This window comes from Phacochoerus africanus, chromosome 7 (genome assembly GCF_016906955.1).
Source record: "Phacochoerus africanus isolate WHEZ1 chromosome 7, ROS_Pafr_v1, whole genome shotgun sequence".
Lineage (NCBI taxonomy): Eukaryota > Metazoa > Chordata > Mammalia > Artiodactyla > Suidae > Phacochoerus > Phacochoerus africanus.
Window position 1 is genome coordinate 105493242 of NC_062550.1, and position 19687 is coordinate 105512928.

A 19687-nucleotide genomic window follows, 5' to 3' on the forward strand; every position below is an offset into this window, starting at 1 on the left:
CGCCGGGGCTGTGCGTTCCCTCGGCCAGGCCGCCGCTCCGCTCCGAGGGAGCTTTCTGTGCCCGCGGGGCTCCGAAGCCCGCATGCCCGGCTGCCCTCCCGAGGGGGCGACCGCCACTCCCTGCTCGGGGCTCTCGGTCCTTTCCCGCTGGGCGGGTGACCTGACTGCCCTTGCCCGCTCAGCCGACTCCCCTTCGCTGTGCTCATGCCCCGATTTCTCAGGGGAGGCCCAGGCGCCTGCGGCGCGGATGCGCTCCTCGCTTTGCCTGGACTCCGCCTCTCTGCCAAGCAGCTCTTCTTGCCGTGGCATCCGGTGCTCGGACGCCTTGGTTTGGGCCCCTGTGCTTCCTCCTCAGCTCGCTCTGCCCCGCCTAATGGCTTCAGGACTAAATCATTCAGGAAAGGAAGGGCACGATAAGCTTTTATTTAGAGGAAATTAAGGGACGTACAGTTACTGTGCAATACTGCGCAAGTTACAGGGGTACAGCACAGTGACTCACAGTTCTCAAAGGTTATACTCCCTTTCTAGTTGTACATGTTGGCTGTAACTTCGTGTTTTCTCTTAAAATCTTTGTTAATTTGATAAAGTTTTTCTTTGAGTTTTCTTTCTTTATCATTTATATGTTGTCGATGTCTTGTTCTGCATTCGTCTTTGGTGGTGTATTCAGGAGTGCACGGTATGTTGTACCAGCACAGGTCTTTTACGTTAGTCCTGAGAGCCAGTTACTGTGCTACGCCGTAGTTTTACTGAGGGCTGTGGCTTTGTTGCTAATTAGTTTATTTGAATAACATCAGTATTATTTTACTACATCCTCCTGGGCCTCTGTCTGATCTTCTTTCACATGTGCTTTTGTATTTGTTCATACTTGGCAAGTTCTGGTCTGCCGCTGCACCGTGGAGATAATGATCCTGCTGTTTCCTCATTGACCATCCTAAGCTTGAACGAAGTGGCATGTTTTATTTAAACTTGCACAAAACAGGTTGTGCTTCGCCAGCATTTTCTAAGCTCTACATAGGCCTTTCCCCTCTCTTTGGTAATATAAACCATCCCATTGAAAGGAAGATTATTTCAGGAAAAGTATATTTTAAATCAGTTGTATAACAGACTTTGGGGTTATTGGAAGGTCTGATTACATAGTCTTGGAAAATTTTAAGACCAGTATAGTGTTAGCATTGGTATTTTTTACAAGCAGTTTTCAGGATCCTGAAGATTTATCTTTGTATAAAATTTTGTATTATTGTGTCGAAACATCGAGCATTTTCCTCTTTAAAATTATAAGGGACCCTTTCACTTCATTATAGGGACTGGACATTGCGATTTTCTTTTTTTCGAGCAGGGCGCAGAGATGGCTTTAAACCATTTGTAAATGTCAGTTTGGAATACGCACGAGGAGCAGGCTACCATCCCTCGCAGTCTCTGCTGGTCCCAGTATAGTCTGTCTGACGAGGGGAGCATTCCATTGTTACGCAGTGGAATATGATGACTAGTCCCTGTGAAATAACATAGATTCAAAGTGTATAATCTAATAAAAACTGTATTCAAATCTGACCAGTAAACAATAAGCTTCAGGTGTTGTCTCTCTGCCTTAGGATCTCAACTCTTGCCTCTTAATTAGTTACATAGAAATAGGCGTAAGTTCTAATTGTTTACACATCTGGGACATGAGCATGGAATAACTTGATCAAGTATGTCTGAGTTTTAAGTTTATCAGCTTCGCCAAACTAACAATATAGAAAACTCAAGCCAAGTTTTAAGTGACTAGTTGTTTTTTAAAAAGCTGCAAGAAATGTGGAACACTGATATTTAATTTTCTGTTAATGCACTGAAATGGAGACTTGTCTGATACTGACTTCAGGTCATTTACGGTTGTGTCTAAATGTAATACCGCCGTCGTGTATACTGTCACTGAAAACATCCTTCCTTTCACATTTCCGGCTCTCAGTTTTGCCATCTTAGGGGAAAAGTCCTACTTTAAGCGTCAGGGATATTATTTACTGCTAGGTTGTTTATGACAAATCAGTAAATGTAACAAAGGCTGTTCTTATTTAGCTATTCTGTTCATTTCATCTCAGTAAGAGGTGCTCTGGACAATCAAGCTGATGTCATGTTTTGAAATATTTCAGTAGTAAGATGAGAGCAGTCTGTTTTGAAACTTAGGGCATGATTGGCATTTTGTCTAACGCATATTTAGACAGGCCTCATTTAAGATCTATGCCTTAAGCTTTAGTTCATATGGAATAAGATTACGGGATTTTGTGAAAGAAAACCTTGATAAAATGTTAGCTGGAATGCTGTTGATGAAACTTCAGGAGAAATGTTCTAGATGACATCATTATTATCTGCATTCAGTGACATGTGCTTTGAGTGGATGCACAAAGCTTTAATGTTTCTTTCTGCTTCATCTAAATAACCATTCTGATGGAGTTACTATTGTTTCAAAAATAGTTTAGAAACTAGATTTTATGAAGTATATTCTTTGTTACTCGCTTAGCGATATCATATTTTTATAAATAGGGGATCTATTTTACATGTGTGGTGTACAAAGTACAAGGATTCACGTGTCTCATCTTTAGGGGCTGATGCTTTAATGACAGGCAGATAAGGAACTCTTTATTTTAAAGTTTCCTTGATAGGCTTTTGCTACTGTCCCTGCTGTAAGAACAGCTGATGCCCGGGGAGGGTTAAAATGTCTTTGACCCAGCTGTCACAGCCTGGCTTCCTCCAGAGGTACTCCTGCTAAGGGGCCGTCAGGCTCACACACGTGGTTACTGCTAGTGTCTTGTCACCTGATGCCTTCTTGCAACTGGTTATTTCCAAAGTGGTGCTTTTCTGTACCTGTAGATTACTGAGGAAGTTATTTCTATAATTTATTACATACTATTTGAGCTGAGGTTTTGGGGAAAAAGAAATGAAAGGTGGGAGTTCCCGTTGTGGCTCAGTGGTTAACGAATCCGACTAGGAACCATGAGGTGGCGGGTTCGATCGCTGGCCTCGCTCAGTGGGTTAAGGGTCCGGCGTTGCCGTGAGCTGTGGTGTAGGTTGCAGACGCAGCTTGGATCCTGCGTTGCTGTGGCTCTGGCACAGGCCGGTGGGCTACAGCTCCGATTCGACCCCTGCTAGCCTGGGAACCTCCATGTGCCGCAGGAGTGGCCCAAGAAATGGCAAAAAAAAGACAAAAAAAAAAAGACAAAAAAAGAAATGAAAGGTGGAGGTTCCTGCTTTCCAGAAGCTTATGTTTTTACTTAAGTGAGATGAAGCTATACTTAAGTAAGTGATTTAGGCTGTTGTCATGGGAGTGCATTGGTTTGGAAATATCAAGTCCGATTATCAAAATTCCACGTAGAAAATTCAGTAAAGATTTTTCCATATCCCTGGTGGTTTTTTCCTAAGTCTTAGATGTCAAGTTTAAAGAAGAAAATTTTGCTGATTGTTTTTATCACTATGTCATTGAATTGCTACAACAACCCAGTAAAACAGACGTTGTTATTCGTATTTAAGAGATGAAGAAACTAACATAGGTGGAAGTTAAATAGTGTAGCCACAGTCTCACGGCTCCTGAGCGACCTGTCTGGTGAACGTGTATCTAGGTCTTACTCTTGACCACGTGGTTTTCTGTACTGTGTTTTTCTGCACTGGTAGGCTCTTTGTTGCACCATGGAGTCAATCAAAACTTGCCGTTTTAGTCTAGAATCTGATCATATAATAGGAGCTTATTCTCTGATTTTACCTAGATGAGAGATTAGCAGGGTCTCTCGTGGGAGTTTTTAATGATAAACCAGAAAAAAGGAGCTACGAATTTTTAAGAAGACTTACCATTCAATTTTGATCCATGCTATTAAGGTGAAACTACAAAAAAGACTCTGAACAAAGAGATGCCTGCCTGGTAAATTGTGAAGGAATAGTTCTCTCCTCCCAGTGCTTAATGTTAACTTTCAGCATTTTTTTTTCAGTAGCTTAAAATGAGCATAAAAAGCACTTTCTCACTTTTTATTTTCAACCATCTTTAAAAATAAGCATTAATCATTATATGTATTTAATTATACGTATTTTGTGAATGGTAGCTTTTTTTTTTTTTAATCGAGGGCGTAAAAAAGACTGAAAGGGTGACATATTGGGATTTTTAATGCTCGTAGACTTCCAAAAGGATTTAAGCTGATGGATGAATGATGATTTTTTTTTTTTCATTTTCTATGCTTTTAAAATACTTCCAACTTAAAGATGTAATTTTAAAAAATGATTGGTTTTGTGTGAAAACGCAGATGTATTGTTTTGTTTGACCAGCAGTGTCAGTTTTTAAAAGAAACGGCGATTGTTCTGACATTCTCTATTCATTGTTTTATGTAATCTGGAATCGTGTGCTCATACACACATCCGTACTGATAGGTCATTATGTTTACTTTACAGGAACCATCTAGGACAGTTTCAGGCAGATACAAAAGGTAAGAATCTTTAAATTGTGACTTAAAGCGCACTGTCGACGGAAGTGTAATGTCTTGCTGACCGTAACCATGAACTGTTTCAAGCAGCTGTTTGAAAAATAAGAGGTGTTCACATCGTGGCCGTAAAAGTACGTCCTCGGCAGGAGCATCGTGTCTGACGTGACTTATTCTGACATAGTCTGCAGTCTTTGAAAACTGCGTGCGCCATGAGTTCGTATGGGTTTGATGAACCTGGCACAACAAACAAACCAAGAGTCCTTTTCCCTGTGTGTGGCTTGGGATGCCGTAGCCACGATGGCTAGAACGGGCTTGTCCTCTCTCAGTCCTGGAGGCTTTAAAGTCCGGAGTCAGGGTGCCAGCACCGTCTGGCTCTGCAGAGGGCTCTCTTCTGGCTTGAAGAGGGCTGCCTTCCTGCTGTGTCCTCAAGCGGTGGCGAAGGAGGGGTGGCTTCCCTGGTGTCTCTCTGGATAGAGGCGCCGATCCCCACGAGCGCTCAACTCACGGCTCTCATATACACAAACCCCGTCACCTCGCCGAGATCCCGCTTCTCAGTAGCGCTTTAGCGTGTGAATTTGGAGGGCACACAGTTCATTCTGAACTTGGTTTATTCAGGCTCCTCGAATCAAAGGGCACAGACAGCAGAAACTTGCTTCTCGCAGTCCTGGAGGCTGGAGGTCCGAGGTGCAGAGCCGGTGCGGCCGTGTTCTGGCGAAGGCCCTCTTGCCACGTGCAGACCGGCGGCTTCTCGCGCTGGTGGAAGGAGGGGAGACCGCGGCGGGGTCTCTTCTAGGAGCCTTCCTCCCGCGCAGGAGGACTCCGCCTGCGTGAGCCACCCCCATCACCCTGGCTCTGGGCGGTAGATTTCAGCGTCAGGATTTGCAGAGGGGTGCAGACGTTCAGACCACAGCAAGTCCCTAAGAGCCCCTTACACAGTGGGTAGTGCTTTTGCCAAAAAGTGGGTTCGCGTGTGGGTGCGTATGTGTAGGAAGTAAATTAGGATTAGGTAGGAGAAATCGGTGACTGAAAATGGCTGGGATATTAGCTTCCTTCCCTGTTGAAGCCATAAAGGTTGCAGAAGAGGTAGTCATGCTCGTGCTGAAAGTTCAAGGGTATGGGAAGACCTTCTCGAGCTCTCATAATGTGCAAGGCACTTTACCTGGAGCTCTCGGTCGCGTGGCACAGTCCTCTTGTAAGCGCAGTAGGTATGGTACTTCCTGTCATTTTGTCGATGAGGAAGCTGGGATGAAAGGGGTAGGATATACCGTCACTGTGCACAGTGAACTAGTGAACAGAAGAATCTAGATCTGAACTCAGACAACCTGACTTCAGAACCCAGATTCTTGTATCAGACAGTTTACTTCAATCCGTACTCTACAAACCTTTGTTTTATTCTACTTTTGTGTTCAAGTTTAAACTATTTGGTTAAAGGTTGTGGTGGTTATAGTTCATCTAAAATAAACCATTGGCTAAAAAGAGCTCTAATTTTAATACTAAGTCATTATATAAATAAAATTTAGGAGAGTTCCCTGATGGTTCAGTGGTGAAGGGTCCACCAGTGTCACTGCAGGGGGCATGGGTTTGGTCTCTGGCCCGGGAACTTCTGCGTGCCGTGGGCATGGCCAAAAATAAATATATAAATAAAATTCATTGTTTAACACTTATTTAGAAGAGCCAAGGCCAGGGTAATCAACAGTCACATAAATAGGTCTAATATGTTTGTCACCACTGCTGCTTTTATTTTCATTTCTGAATAATTTTGACATAGGTATAATGAAACTTGTGATTCTTTTCAGCTTCTAACATGTATACATTACTTGGCAATTTTTACTTAACAAAAATAGTTTAACCTGGAAAAGATTTTTTCTCTTTTGCTAACAAGCATTGCCAGTCAAATAGCTTTGATTTGGCCTATTTCCAGGCCATATTCTCAAACCAAAAAAGTTTTTATCATTAGTTTTTGGTTTGGGAATAAAAATAAACTTTACTAACCTACTAAGTTTGTTGTATCATTCATGTGTGTTTGGTTCTTATTAAATAATACACCTTAAGTTATAATTGGCACTTTTCAGATTTGCATTGGTTAGAATCATTAGGGGAATAATTTTCTTAGAAATCTTTACCAAAAGCTTTATTTATATATCATTGTACTAAATCAGGAAGAAAATTGATTTCACATGGTGTGTGTTTTTATATTTAAGATTTTTCGGGCCACCCTGCAGCGTATGGAGTTCCGGGGCCAGGCATCGGATCTGATCTGCACTTGTGGCCGATGCTGCAGGTACAGCAACACCAGATCCTTTAACCCACTGTGCCAGGCCAGGCACGGAACCTCATCCCGAGGCTGTAAGAGCCACTGTGGAGCCAGTTGCACACAGCAGGAACTCCTATTTTTAATATTTTTAGACCATTATTTCACTGTGACCTCTTTGTATAGTTGTTACTTCTTTTACATTCATAGCCTGGAGCATGTGGTTTGTTACTTTTCAGCTCTAAAAAGGCTTAGCCATATTTAATACTGTTATAAAACAAAAAAAAAAAAATTGTAAGTTTCTAGTCATTATTCACTGACTCATAGCAGCCCATAGTTGAACACACACACACAAAATAAAACTGAAAATCTACATCTGAAGTTATCAGTTCGCTATCTCTGAGAATTTGTTATATTATACATCAGCAGTTCATTATTTTCATTAATCTGTCAGCAAGTTGTAGCGAACTGTAGAGAATGGATGCTTTCTTGAAAGGGGTATCTGCTGATTAATGGAGGTGAAAAAAGGAATGGGCTAATTTGGCGTTATGTATTAGAAGACATTTTCAATAAATCCAGTAACTTATATGTATAGATTGCTAGACAAACTCTTAAAAAGTCATTAAAGGATACACGCCACCCATAAAAGACTAGTTGTGTGCTCTTACAAACTGTAAATTAAGTATTTAATTTTTAAAACTGCTGTTTAAGTAACTTGAAAGGTGAGTCTGAAACTCAAGGTTTAGGAAAGATGGATCAATGATTGTCTCTTTGTGGGATTTTTTCCAGTATGTAATTTTCACAGTAGAATCTTTACTTGGTTAAGTTTATAGTGATCTCTAGATAATTCACTTATGTTTAAAATACCAGAAATGAGCATGCATGATAGCCCCTAACTGAAAGAACTTAGATTTCTAACAATGAGATAGGTTATAAGCTATGATGTATTAATGTAAAATTGTAATACAGACATTACACTGATTGTGTAGAAAACTTATAGAAACTAATAATCATAGGGAAATCATTACCTATTTATAGTCAGTGGGGAGAGGAAGAGCATACTACGAAGCCCAGTGGGGTGAGAACCCAACTGCAACAGCTTAGGTGGCTGCAGGGGTTTGGGGTTCGAGCCCTGCCCCCTCAGCACAGCTGTGGCATAGCTTGGCAGCTGCAGCTTAGCTCCCATTCGATCCCTGGCCCAGAAGCTTCCTTATGTTGTGGATATGGCCAAAAAAAAGGTATGACATAAAACAAAGATTACGGAGTTCCCGTCATGGCTCAGAGGAAACGAATCCAACTAGGAACCACGGGGGTGCGGGTTTGATCCCTGGCCTTGCTCAGTGGGTTGAAGATCCGGTGTTGCCGTGAGCTGTGGTGTAGGTCGCAGATGTGGCTCCAGTCTGGCGTTGCTGTGGCTCTGGTGTAGGCTGGTGGCTATAACTCTGATTGGACCCCCAGCCTGGGAACCTCCAGTGCCGCAGGTGCAGCCCTAAAAAGGCAAAAGACAAAAAATAAAAAATAAAGACTCTCATAATATATATAAAGCGTTCTTAACTTGAACTCTATTAATGAACTCCTAAAATTTTTGTGAAAGAATATAATGTTTATTTATCTGGGAGAAGAGCTATATTTTCATCAGATTTTCAAAGGGATCTGCTAGTCAAAAGATCTGCTACTCAAAAGGTTATGAACTAATGTATTGTAGAATATAACAGCCGTTATCTCTGGGTTGGTGGAATTAATGAAAATATTGGTTCATGTTCTCTGTTTTCCATACTGAATATATCACAGTTTTAGTAAAGAATTTGAGAAGTGATTTTGATCTTAGTTGTTGCTCTGTGTGTGTGTGTGTGTGTGTGTGTGAGAGAGAGAGAGAGAGAGAGAGAGAGAGAGTGTGTGTTTGTGTTTCAAGGATGAAGAGAGAGAAGATCCCCACGAGTAAGGGGCTGTCTGGGACAGTGGGACTGGAGGTCACTAGAACAAGACAGTGAAACAGAGTCAAAACATGGGCAGTCATGTACTTGCTGGTTAAGAACTTGACGATTTATCCAACACTTGTGAATACTTGATATCCATTCTCAAAGTAGGATTTTACTCGTGAGTCTTATATTTCTTCTGATTGCTAAGCTTTAAAATATCTATTTTAGTGGAAAATACCTCTGGCTGTAACCTCATAATGCTGCCAGTCTTGTTCTCACGAAAGTTGTAGCATAACCGTGTTTTATCCCCCAACACAACACCTTCTAGTTTTTCAACAGAAGATACGGAAATTCCCAGAAGGGGAGAAATTTCAGTAAATGGTGGTATTTATCTTTGATGGTAGTATTTATTCTTTTTCTTTTCTGAACATTACGGTGAATAGCGTTGTAGCTAAGGGCAGAGGGGATTCTTTTTGGAATTGTATTAGTTAGAGATTTGTGTTAGCATTCCTGAGTAGAATGTTACAATCTTTTGGGGTTAAGAAAACAATCTTTTGTTCTGGGTGTTTTGCACTGTACATATCTAGCCCTTAAAATGGTTTAAAAACATTTCTGTTTTTGGAATAAACAGAGCTAAGTTTGGCAATAAGATCAAGAAACACAATTATTCGTAATTATGACAGTATTCTTTACAACCCTAATATGTAATAGGGATAGAGTACTGATTTTGTTTCTGAGTAGTAATTGTTCCCTGTTTAGAATTTGTATGTCAGTGTCATTTTTATATTGACAAGCCTAATGTAAAGGATTTCTTTAGGTCGTTAATAGGTTAAACCTTTTGAAATGCTGTTCTAAGCTTGTGCATCCAGCAAATACAAACATGTTAAGAGAGAGCCACGTTTTCAGGTATTTGCAGTTGAAAGCGTGTAGTTTCTACCTGAATAATCTTGGAGTTGATGCAAGTAATTGGACTTTTTTTTTTTTTCAAGTGAAAAGAAGTCTTTAAAATACTTGCAACGTATTTTTATGACATGATACTGCTCCGGTGATACCTTCCTCTTTGATTTTTTTCCTACCGCTTTACTGGTATTTCCCGGTTTTATGTGTAGTTCTTTCTTTCCTCACTTGTTCATTACATGTTGGTGTTACTCAGCTCTCTTAGGTTTTATTCTCTTCGTTCTGTGTATTTGTGCTAGAAATTTCTTTTACTCTGATGACTTCAGTTGCCATATACACCTATCCTGATGACTTCAGCTTCTTAGCTATGTACCTACACAACCAACAACGTTCGCATCTGCTTTTGGATATCTTGGAAGCATCTTAAACTCAGCATGTTCAAAAGCAAATTAGTGGAACTCAGTGGATTTCATTAGTTGGTAGCAGGATCCGTTCTTGCTCAAAAGCCAGAAGTCTGGACACTGTTGATGACCCTTCTTTCTCTTCCCACTTCCTCACTTACGTCCAGTCATTTCCCAAAACGTGGATGTGCCTCCCGCGTAGCTCCAGTGACCACACGCCCATCCAGGATGCCATCGTCCCCTACAGAGCTGAGTACAGTGCCTTTCAAACCGGCCTGGCTGCTTCCAGTTTTGCTCATCTCTGCCGCATTTTGTTAAAGTGATTCTAAGACTTTCCCTGCTTTAAGGGCTTCCCATGACCTTTAAATGAAGTCTGAACGGATCTCCATGGTGGGGGGATGCGTAAGATCACGAAATATGATAAGGACAACATTAGAGCTTCTGTTTATATTTATGTTTTACCTAAAATCACTAAGGTGCTCACAGTCATCTCTTGATATCCATGGGAGGGATTGGGTCAAGGACCTCTGAGGGTACGAAAATCTGTGGGTGCTCGTGTCCTTTACATGAAATGGGGCAGTATTTGCATATAACTGTGCACATCTCCTGTATATCTTAAATTATCTCTAGATTAGATTATACCTAAGAGAATGTAAATGCTATGTAAGTAGAAATTTTATTTTTTGAAAATTTCTAGAATTTTCCTCCCTAAATTTTTTGATCCAGGTCGATTGAATCTAGATGTGGAACCCACCGATTTGGAGAGCCCCACTTGTACCTGATAGCTAGCACTGTGAACGAGTTATTCAGCCTTTGCTTTCTTTTTTTCTTTTCTTTTTTTTTGTCTTTTGTCTTTTTTGTTGTTGTTGTTGCTATTTCTTGGGCCGCTCCCGCGGCATATGGAGGTTCCCAGGCTAGGGGTCGAATCGGAGCTGTAGCTGCTGGCCTATGTCACAGACACAGCAATGTGGGATCCGAGCCGCGTCTGCAACCTACACCACAGCTCACAGTGACGCTGGATCCTTAACCCACTGAGCAAGGGCAGGGATCGAACCCGCAACCTCATGGTTCCTAGTCGGATTCGTTAACCACTGTGCCACGATGGGAACTCCCTGTGATCTATTTTGAATTAACTTTTGTTAAGGGTATAAGGTCTTTGTCTTAATTTTCATTTTTTGCATGCATATGTCTAATTGTTTTGGCATCAATTGTTGGAAAGACTATTTTGCTACATTGTATTGCCTTTGCTCCTTTGTCAAGATGAGTTGCAGATTTCTTATGTGTGTCTCTTTCTGCTTCCACTGCTGTTCTATTCCTCTATATGTATATTCTTTCACTGGTACCATACTGTCTTGATTATTGTAGTTTTATAGTAGGTCTTGAAGGTTAGGTAGCATTAACTCTCCAACTTTGTTCTTTTATGTTGTGTTGGTTATTCTAGATCTTTTGCCTTTCTGTGTGCCTTTAGAATTAGTTCGCCAGTAGCCACAAAATAACTTGCTTGGATTTTGACTAGGCTTGCATTGAGCCAGAAGATCAATGGGAAATCAAAGTTGGAGAGAAGTGACGTCTTGCCAATATTGAGTCTTCCTATCCATTAACAGTAAATATTTTCCCATTTATTTATTTATTTTTGTCTTTTTGCCATTTCTTGGGCTGCTCCCACGGCATATGGAGGTTCCCAGGCTAGGGGTCAGATTGGAGCTGTAGCTGCTGGCCTATGTCAGAGCCACAGCAACGTGGGATCCGAGCCGAGTCTGCAACCTACACCATAGCTCACGGTGACGCCAGATCCTTAACCCACTGATCAAGGCCAGGGATCGAACCCACAGCCTCATGGTTCCTAGTCGGATTCGTTAACCACTGTGCCACGACGGGAACTCCTATTTAGTTCTTCTTCAATGTCTTTCAATAGAGTTTTGTTGTTTACCTCATATAAATGTTGTGGATATTTTGTTAGATTTGTAGCTAAATATCTCATTTTGGAGGTAGTTAATGTAAATATACCATGTTCGAAACTTCCAACTCCACTTGTTGCTAGTGGGTGGGAAAGTGATTGACTTTTGCCTGTTAACCTTGTATGTTGGATCCTTGCGTTGACTGCTTATTCATTCCAGAATTTTTTTTTGTTGACTCTTTCAAATTTTCTGCATAATGATCATACTGTCTCTGAACAGAGACAGTATTATTTCTTCCTTCCTAGTCTGTACGCCTTGTGTTCCTTCTTACTGCATTTCCTAGGACTTCCCATGAGATGCTGAAAAGGAGTGGTGCAGGTTGTTGCTGATCGTATCGGGAAAGTTTTGAGTGTCTTACTATCGAGTGTGATGTAGGTTTTCTATCGCTTGTTCTTTATCAAGATGAGGAAATTCCCTTCTGTGCTTAGTTTGTCTTTTTTTTTTATCATGTATAGGTGTTAGATTTTTGTTAGATGATCTTTCTGCATCTGTTTATGGTCATGTGATTTTTTTCTTCTTTAACCAGTTGATGTGATTATATTAATTGGTTTTTTTACTGTTGCACCAGCCTTGAATATCTGGGTTAAATTCCACTTGGTTTTGATGTACAGTTCTTTTTATACATTCTTGGATTTGATTTGCAAAGATTTTTTTGAGGATTTTGCATCAGTACTCATAAGAGAACTTGGTCTTTAGTTTTTGTGATGTCTTTGGTTTTGGTAGGTGGTATACAGGCCTCATAAAATGAGTTAGGAGGCATTCTCTCTGCTTTTATCTTCTGAAAGAGATTTTAGAGAATTGGTATAAATTCCTTAAATGTTTGGTAGTATTCACTAGTGAACCTGTCTGGGTCTGGTGCTTTCTTTCTGTTTTGCAGCGTTATTAATTATTGATTTAATTTCTTTCACAGGTATAGGCCTATTCAGATGGTCTATTTCTTCTTGCATGAGTTTTGGCAGATTATATCATTCAAGGAATTGAAGCATTCCATCTAAATTATCAAATTTGTGGGCAGAGTTGTTCACATTACTCCTTTATTATCATTTTAGTGTCCGTGGAATCTTTAGTGATGTTCTCACTCTCATATCCTTTTTTTTTTTTTGCTTTTTTTAGGGCTGCACTCGCAGCATGTGGAAGTTCCCAAGCTAGGGGTCAAGTTGGTGCTCAGCCTGCACCACAGCCATGGGCAACATGGGATCCTTAACCCACTGAGTGAGGCCAGGGATCAAACCTGCATCCTCATGGTTCTTTACTGCTGAGCCACAATGGGAACTCCTTTCATTTGTGGTATTAGTAATTTCTGTCCTCTCTTTTTCTTAGCTTGGCTCAAGACCCGTTGATTTCATTGATACTTTCAAAGAAATATCTTTGGCTTCATTGTTTTTTTCTGTATTGGTTTCCTCTTTTCAGTTTCATTGGTTTCTGCTCTAATTCTTGTTATTTCTTTTATTCTGCTTACTTTGGATTTCTTTTGCTCTTTTCTAGTTTCCTGAGGAAGATCAATAGAGTATTGATTTCCAATCTTTCTTCTTTTCTGATATATGCATTCAGTGCTATAAATTTCCCTCTATGGACTGCTTTCACTGCCTTCCACAGATTTTATGTTGTGGGTTCATTCTCATTTTGGTCAAAAATTTTTAAAATTTCCCTTGAGAGTTCTTCATTCCATGTGTGATTTAGAAGTGTGTTGTTTAATCTCCATGGTGTTTTTGATTTTCCAATTATCTTTCTGTTACTGGGTTCTAGTCTAATCTGTTGTGGCCTAAGAATGGACATTTTATAATTTCTGTTCTTATTTGTAAAGGTGTGTTTTATGGCCCACAATATGCTTAATCTTGATCAGTGTACCATGCAAGCTAGAGAAGAGCGTGTATTCTATTGTGCTTGTGTTATTTTCATGTTAGTCACTTAAAATCTAAAATGTGGAAGAATTGAAGAAAATGTAAGGATTTATTGACCTTAAAAAACTTCTCTTAAATTTAATCAGACCTGTTCTTGTTCCATAAATCCATAAATAAAATAATTTGAGAGTAAATATATAATAATTAAATCAAAATAAAACAAATAAAAAGTGAAAATCTTTATTCTTTTCAATTTCTGCTTCTGTTATTATTATTTATTACTATTATTATTATTATTTTGTCTTTTGAGGGCCGCTCCCATGGCATATGGAGGTTCCCAGCATAGGGGCCTAATCGGAGCTGTAGCCGCCAGCCTACACCAGAGCCACAGCAACGTAGGAACCGAGCTGCGTCTTCAACCTACACCACCGCTTATGGCAACACCAGATCCTTAACCCACTGAGCAAGGCCAGGGATCGAACCCGCAACCTCCATGGTTCCTAGTCGGATTCTTTTCCACTGTGCCACGACAGGAACTCCTGTTGTTATTTAAATCTCAAAAGTAAAATATTCCTTGTTTTTTAGTCCTTATTTACGTATGATAAACCAGTTTTATGAGACCTTTAAAAAAAAATAAGAATAGATAAAATGTTTTCTCAGCGTGACAGTGGCAGTAATTTCAAAGAGATACGACAGAAGGAGTTCGTACTTGTTTTCTTGGGAAGTATTATCCCTCCTATGTTAAGTTCAGTTTTTAGCCACTAATTATTCATGAGGAAGTGCTAAAACCATAGTGGATTATTTGCCATGATTTTGGATGTATTGGCTGTTAAGACAATGAAACCATCAAAATTTAAGCGACATTTATATGCATGACATAATTATATTCACAACCACAAATGCCTTCTTTGAAAGAAAAACTGTTACAGTTAAGGACAGAAACACATCTGAGGAGTTCATATGTATTGAGTATTTTATTAGTGTTTTTTGAGTTTCTTTTACAGTCTTACTTCAGGTTGCTACCATTAAAAAACTGTACACAAATGACAAGACAGAAATGCTTGCTTGGAGGTGTTGGACGAATCTGCGGGAAGAACGTGGTTCATGTGATGCTTCCAGCAGCGCCCGTCTGTTGGGTATTTAGGGGCAGTTTAGTGATGGGAAGACCCACTCTTCAACAAGCCAGCACGGCAGGGCGTTTTTGTTGCAGTGTGATGAACGCATTGATTTTGCTAACGTGACAGTAACGTGAAGGAAGAAATTACTGCTCAGCTTCCTTGCTGACAAACACCACTTGCTCTGAATTATGTAAAACTTTGAAGGGTTAAGAAATCAACCAGTGCAGTTTGGAGTTTCGTTTTGCTTTTGCAGGAGTATGTTCTGATTATACAGAGACAGTGAGAGGGAAAAAATGCTGCAACTCATCTCAGAATGTAAATCAGTGTCCTGCTCCTGCCAAGAGGAGGTCTTGTTATGTCAGCTGAACTAAACAGTGTACTTGCTGTCTTGGCTAAAGGAACAGTGCACTAAAAGTGTGAATTACTTAAACACTAATACATAACATTTGAGCTTAAGAAAATGAAATGATTGGAAGCTGAGCCAATCAATTGTTACTGTGTACTGAGGTACACAGTAATTTTCAGGAAGAAATTTTCAGGCAAACGTATTTGACCTTTGAGATGAACGCTGTTCTTGCAAGATGAAGAAACCAGGTTTTATAAGTCAACTGTACTTCAGTTTTTTTTGTTTTTTTTTTTTTTTTCTTTTTAAAGGAAGAAACTGGTTTGGGAACGTTCTCATTGTGGCTCAACAGTAACGAGCCCTTCTAGTATTCATGAGGATGCTGGTTCAATCCCTGCCCTCACTCAGTGGGTTAAGGATGCAGCGTTGCCGTGAGCTGTGGTGTAGGTCGCAGACGTGGCTCAGATCCTGCGTTGCTGTGACTTAGGCTGGCAGCTGTAGCTCTGATCTGACCCCTAGCCTGGGAACTTCCATATGCCTCGGGTATGGCTCTATAAAACGAAGAAAGGAAGGAGGGAAGAAAGAAAGAAACTAGCTTGGTCCCCAGCTTTTATAATATGCAATAGTGTCATTCCATTTTTTTTTTTTTTTAATCTTAGCATTTCATGCAAGGAAGAAATGTCAATTTTTTTTTTTTTTCCTTTTCTGGGATCACTCCTGAGGCATATAGAGGATCCCAGGCTAGGGGTCTTATCGGAGCTGTAGCTGCTGGCCTACGCCAGAGCCACAGCAACGTGGGATCCGAGCCGCGTCTGCGATGTACACCACAGCTCACGGCAACACCAGATCCTTAACCCACTGAGTGAGGCCAGGGATCGAACCCGCAACCTCATGGTTCCTTGTCGAATTTGTTAACCACTGAGCCACAACGGGAACTCCAGGAATGTCAAATATTTTCTATGTTACATATGGTCAAAGGACAAAAATGAAAGCCAGGAATTTGAGGGAAAAGTTTCTTCAAGTTGTTATGATTGGTTCCATAATATATTGTTAAGTAGGTGATGCTTTTAGTATTGCACATTTGCAAAATGTTATAATCAGATACCTTACAAATTTGATAAGGCGCACTGAATTTTATTTTCCATCAAAAGAAAACCCACACATAGGAAACCAATAGATCAAGAATCTGTTATTTTTCATCAAAAGTTATTTTAGACGTAACTGTAATTTTGATGGATAAAGAAATGATTGTAACTGGCAACTAATAAAGGATCAAGGAGAAATTTTTAAAAGCGTAATTTTCTGCATTTGGGCTAGGAGTTAAAAATGAATATCCTGGAATTCCTGTTGTGGTTCAGCAGGTTAAGAACCTGACATAGTGTCTGTGAAGATGCGTGTTTGATGCCTGGCCTCAGTGGGTGAAGGATCTCGTGTTGCCATAAGCCGTGGAGTAGGTCACAGATGCAGCTCAGATCTGCTGTTGCTGCGGCTGTGGTGTAGGCTGCAGCTGCAACTACAGTTCAGCCCCTGGCTTGGGAACGTCCGTGTGCTGCAGGCGCAGCTATAAAAGGAAAAAAAAAAGAATATCCTGAGCTTGCTAAAATTGCTTTAAAGTCTCTTCGGGTCGGTATTGACCTGTGAGAGGAAGTTCTCTGTGGTAGTGCTGTTGAAACAAATCAGAGCACCTTCGCCTGTGGGATCAGCATTGTCGTCACTCCAGCCTCGATTAGGGGCCAGCGTCCCAAAGAGCCTCCAGAAAGCCCTTCCTCCTGCTGATTTCCCCTTGTGTAGTCTCCCCCCACACTCCCCGTGCGGTTGCTGTGATGGTGTGTCATTCTGGGATGAGGTCAGAGCGGAGGCCGCAGTGTCTGTCTTGACTGCATCGCTTTCTTTCTGGAAGCCGGCTGCCTTGTGGCGGACAGTCCAGTCCACACTGAGGAACCGAGGCTTTTGGCCGACAGCCGGCGAGAAACAGACCTTTTGCCTTCGCCCGTGTGAGCGAACTTACAGGCAGGTTCTCCAGTCGGGACAAGCCTTCAGATGACTGTAGCTCAGACCAGCCTCTTGACCAAAATCCCGTAAGAGACCCTGGGTCAGAAACACCCACCTAATCTGCTTCCAGATTCCTGACCAACAGAAATTCTCAGGTGATAACTGTGTTGTTTTAAGCCACTAAGTTTTGGCATAATTTTTAATGCAGTAATAGATAACTAATATAAAAAATAAGGAGTCAGCTTATTTATTAAAGACTTTAAATGCTGACAAACATGCTGTTGGCTTAGAATGTGCGAACTGGTGCAGTTATGAAATGACGAAAGTTGCTAGTGCGATGCCTGTTTTCTATAGTAATTGCCTATGTGCATACCTCCGAGGAGATGATGCAGCTTTGGAGTTCCCGCTGTGGCGTAGTAGGTTAAAGACCCAGCACTGCCACAGCTAGGGTGTAAGTTGCAGCTGCGGCTCCAATTTGATCCCTGGCCTGAGAACTTGTGTATGCTGCAGGTGTGGCCAAAAAAAAAAAAAAGAAAGAAAGAAAGAAAGAAAGAAAATGATGCAGTTTTATGAATTCTCTTCTTTTTCTTCTGTTTTTCCTGTTATCGAAATATAATTTTATGGGTCTGAATCTAACAAAACATTTGGGCTTGTATTTTGTATGGCCTTTTTTACTTGTATTTTTTTCCAGTTTATTTCTATTTGATCTTACCAAAGGATTGGTCTGTGATGTAATGGAATTTTTAAATAAAAGGAAAAAGAAAGTGTTTCCTCACTATAGATGGTCTGCATTCGGTTGTCTGCCGTAGTTTTCATAATAGCCTGTACTTACCTGATGGCGATGGTTTTTCTTGCTTTATTGTAATTGGTTATATTGCTGTTACACTGAAAGCTCCTAAGTTCAGAGCCCATGTTTCCATGTGTGTGTTTCCTGTTCTATCTGCAGCGCTCGGAGTAGTGTCTGGTCCTTTGCAGCTACGCAGTAGGTATTTGTCAGAAGAAGGAATTTTTTTTATTGTGTTGGACTAATGATTAATTTCCATAGTATAAACAAGTTGGCTGTTAGAAACATTTGTCTTCAAGGGAGCGATAATTGTTTGTGGTGAGTAGAAAATGCTCTTGGCACTCTTCTTGCTGAATAGCAGGTCTTTTTTTAAAATTTTTGTCTTTTTTATTTCCATAGCACAACCACTGCCTCTGAAGAAGACGCCTCAAGCAGATATTCCCGAGCAGATAGAAGCGGGTTCAGCAGGTATAACAGGGATGCAAACGCTTCAGGTAATTTGGTCTCAAGTAGCACATTGGAAAAGAAAATTGAAGATCTTGAAAAGGTATGAGTTACAAATTATTTAAGATTTATAAAACTGATATGCCACGAGGATTCCTTCTACACTTTCATAGCAGCTGAGAGAGAAAATGAATAGAAATGTGCAAGGAAGAGAGAGTGCCAGGCAGGGAGGTGAGTGAGGAATAGTAATGAAAAGATGCCCTTGATGGCAGTTGGTACTTCCTGTGTCGTCAGCAGCGTTGAGTCCCTGCCTTAATTACGCATTTGTTAGGTGCCCAGTAGCTTAGCATTTTCTCACTTCCTTAGTGCTCTTCTCCCCGGCTACACTCATGTTAAAGCGTCTAGAAACAGAGCTGCTTCACGTCCTCCTTTAGTGTATAATGGATACTCTCATTCTGCCAAATGCTGTCTTTAATCCGTTGAGAACAAGCTTTGCCTTTGACATGCAGATGTCTGTAGTGGCACCGAGTGCTGTTTTGTGTTTATTATACCATGTGTAGGGATTGTAGACTTTCTTCCGGGTTCTCAGTTAGAGCCTAGAGCCTCTGTGGTGTTGGAAACAAGGTCAAGAGTAAACCTGTTTAGGAGCGTCTTTGAGAACATTGCGAATGAATATTGGCACTAGTTTATGGATCATGGGTTCTCAAGTTTGTGGCATGTGGAACTTCTGGACCAGGGATCAAACCCAGAGCTACAGCAGTGACAATGCTGGGTCCTTAACCCTCCAGGCCACGAGGGAACGCCTGAAATTGATACTAGTGCCAAACTGCTTTCTGATTGTTGAAAGTGTGTTTTAGTTTGCTAAATTTAAATTATTCCCTGTGATATAAAGTTTTTGTTTGTTTGTTTTTCTAGGGCTGCTCCCTGGGCATGGGAGATTCCCAGGCTAGGGGTCTAATTGGAGCTACAGCTGCTGGTCTACACTACAGCCACAGCAGTGCGGGATCTGAGCCTCGTCTGCGACTTTTATCGCAGCTCATGGCAACGCCGGATCGTTAACCTGCTGAGTGAGGCCAGAGGTCGAGCCCGCAACCCCATGGTTCCTAGTGGGATTCGTTTCCACTGTGCCACGCTGGGAACGGCTAAAGACTGTTTTGTGTAGAGATTGAATTTAAAAATTTATTTCTTTTTATAACATTTTTTTTAGTTCATATTTGAGCTTTAAAGCTAGTCTTTGTGGGTTTAAGTGAAAACCTTTAAGGAATACATAATATAATAGTGTTCAAGGGGATTCTTCCAAAAG

At 40.8% G+C, this 19687-nt stretch overlaps 1 protein-coding gene across 1 annotated transcript in view; it reads left to right on the forward strand.

Moving 5' to 3' along the window:
- The window catches only part of PAWR (pro-apoptotic WT1 regulator), a 105493-nt gene that overhangs the window by 77950 nt on the left and 7856 nt on the right, over positions 1-19687 (forward strand). The window contains exons 4-5 of the mRNA XM_047788369.1: positions 4405-4439; positions 18340-18487. Of these exons, the coding sequence (XP_047644325.1) occupies positions 4405-4439; positions 18340-18487 (183 nt within the window). The remainder of the gene's footprint in view (positions 1-4404; positions 4440-18339; positions 18488-19687) is intronic.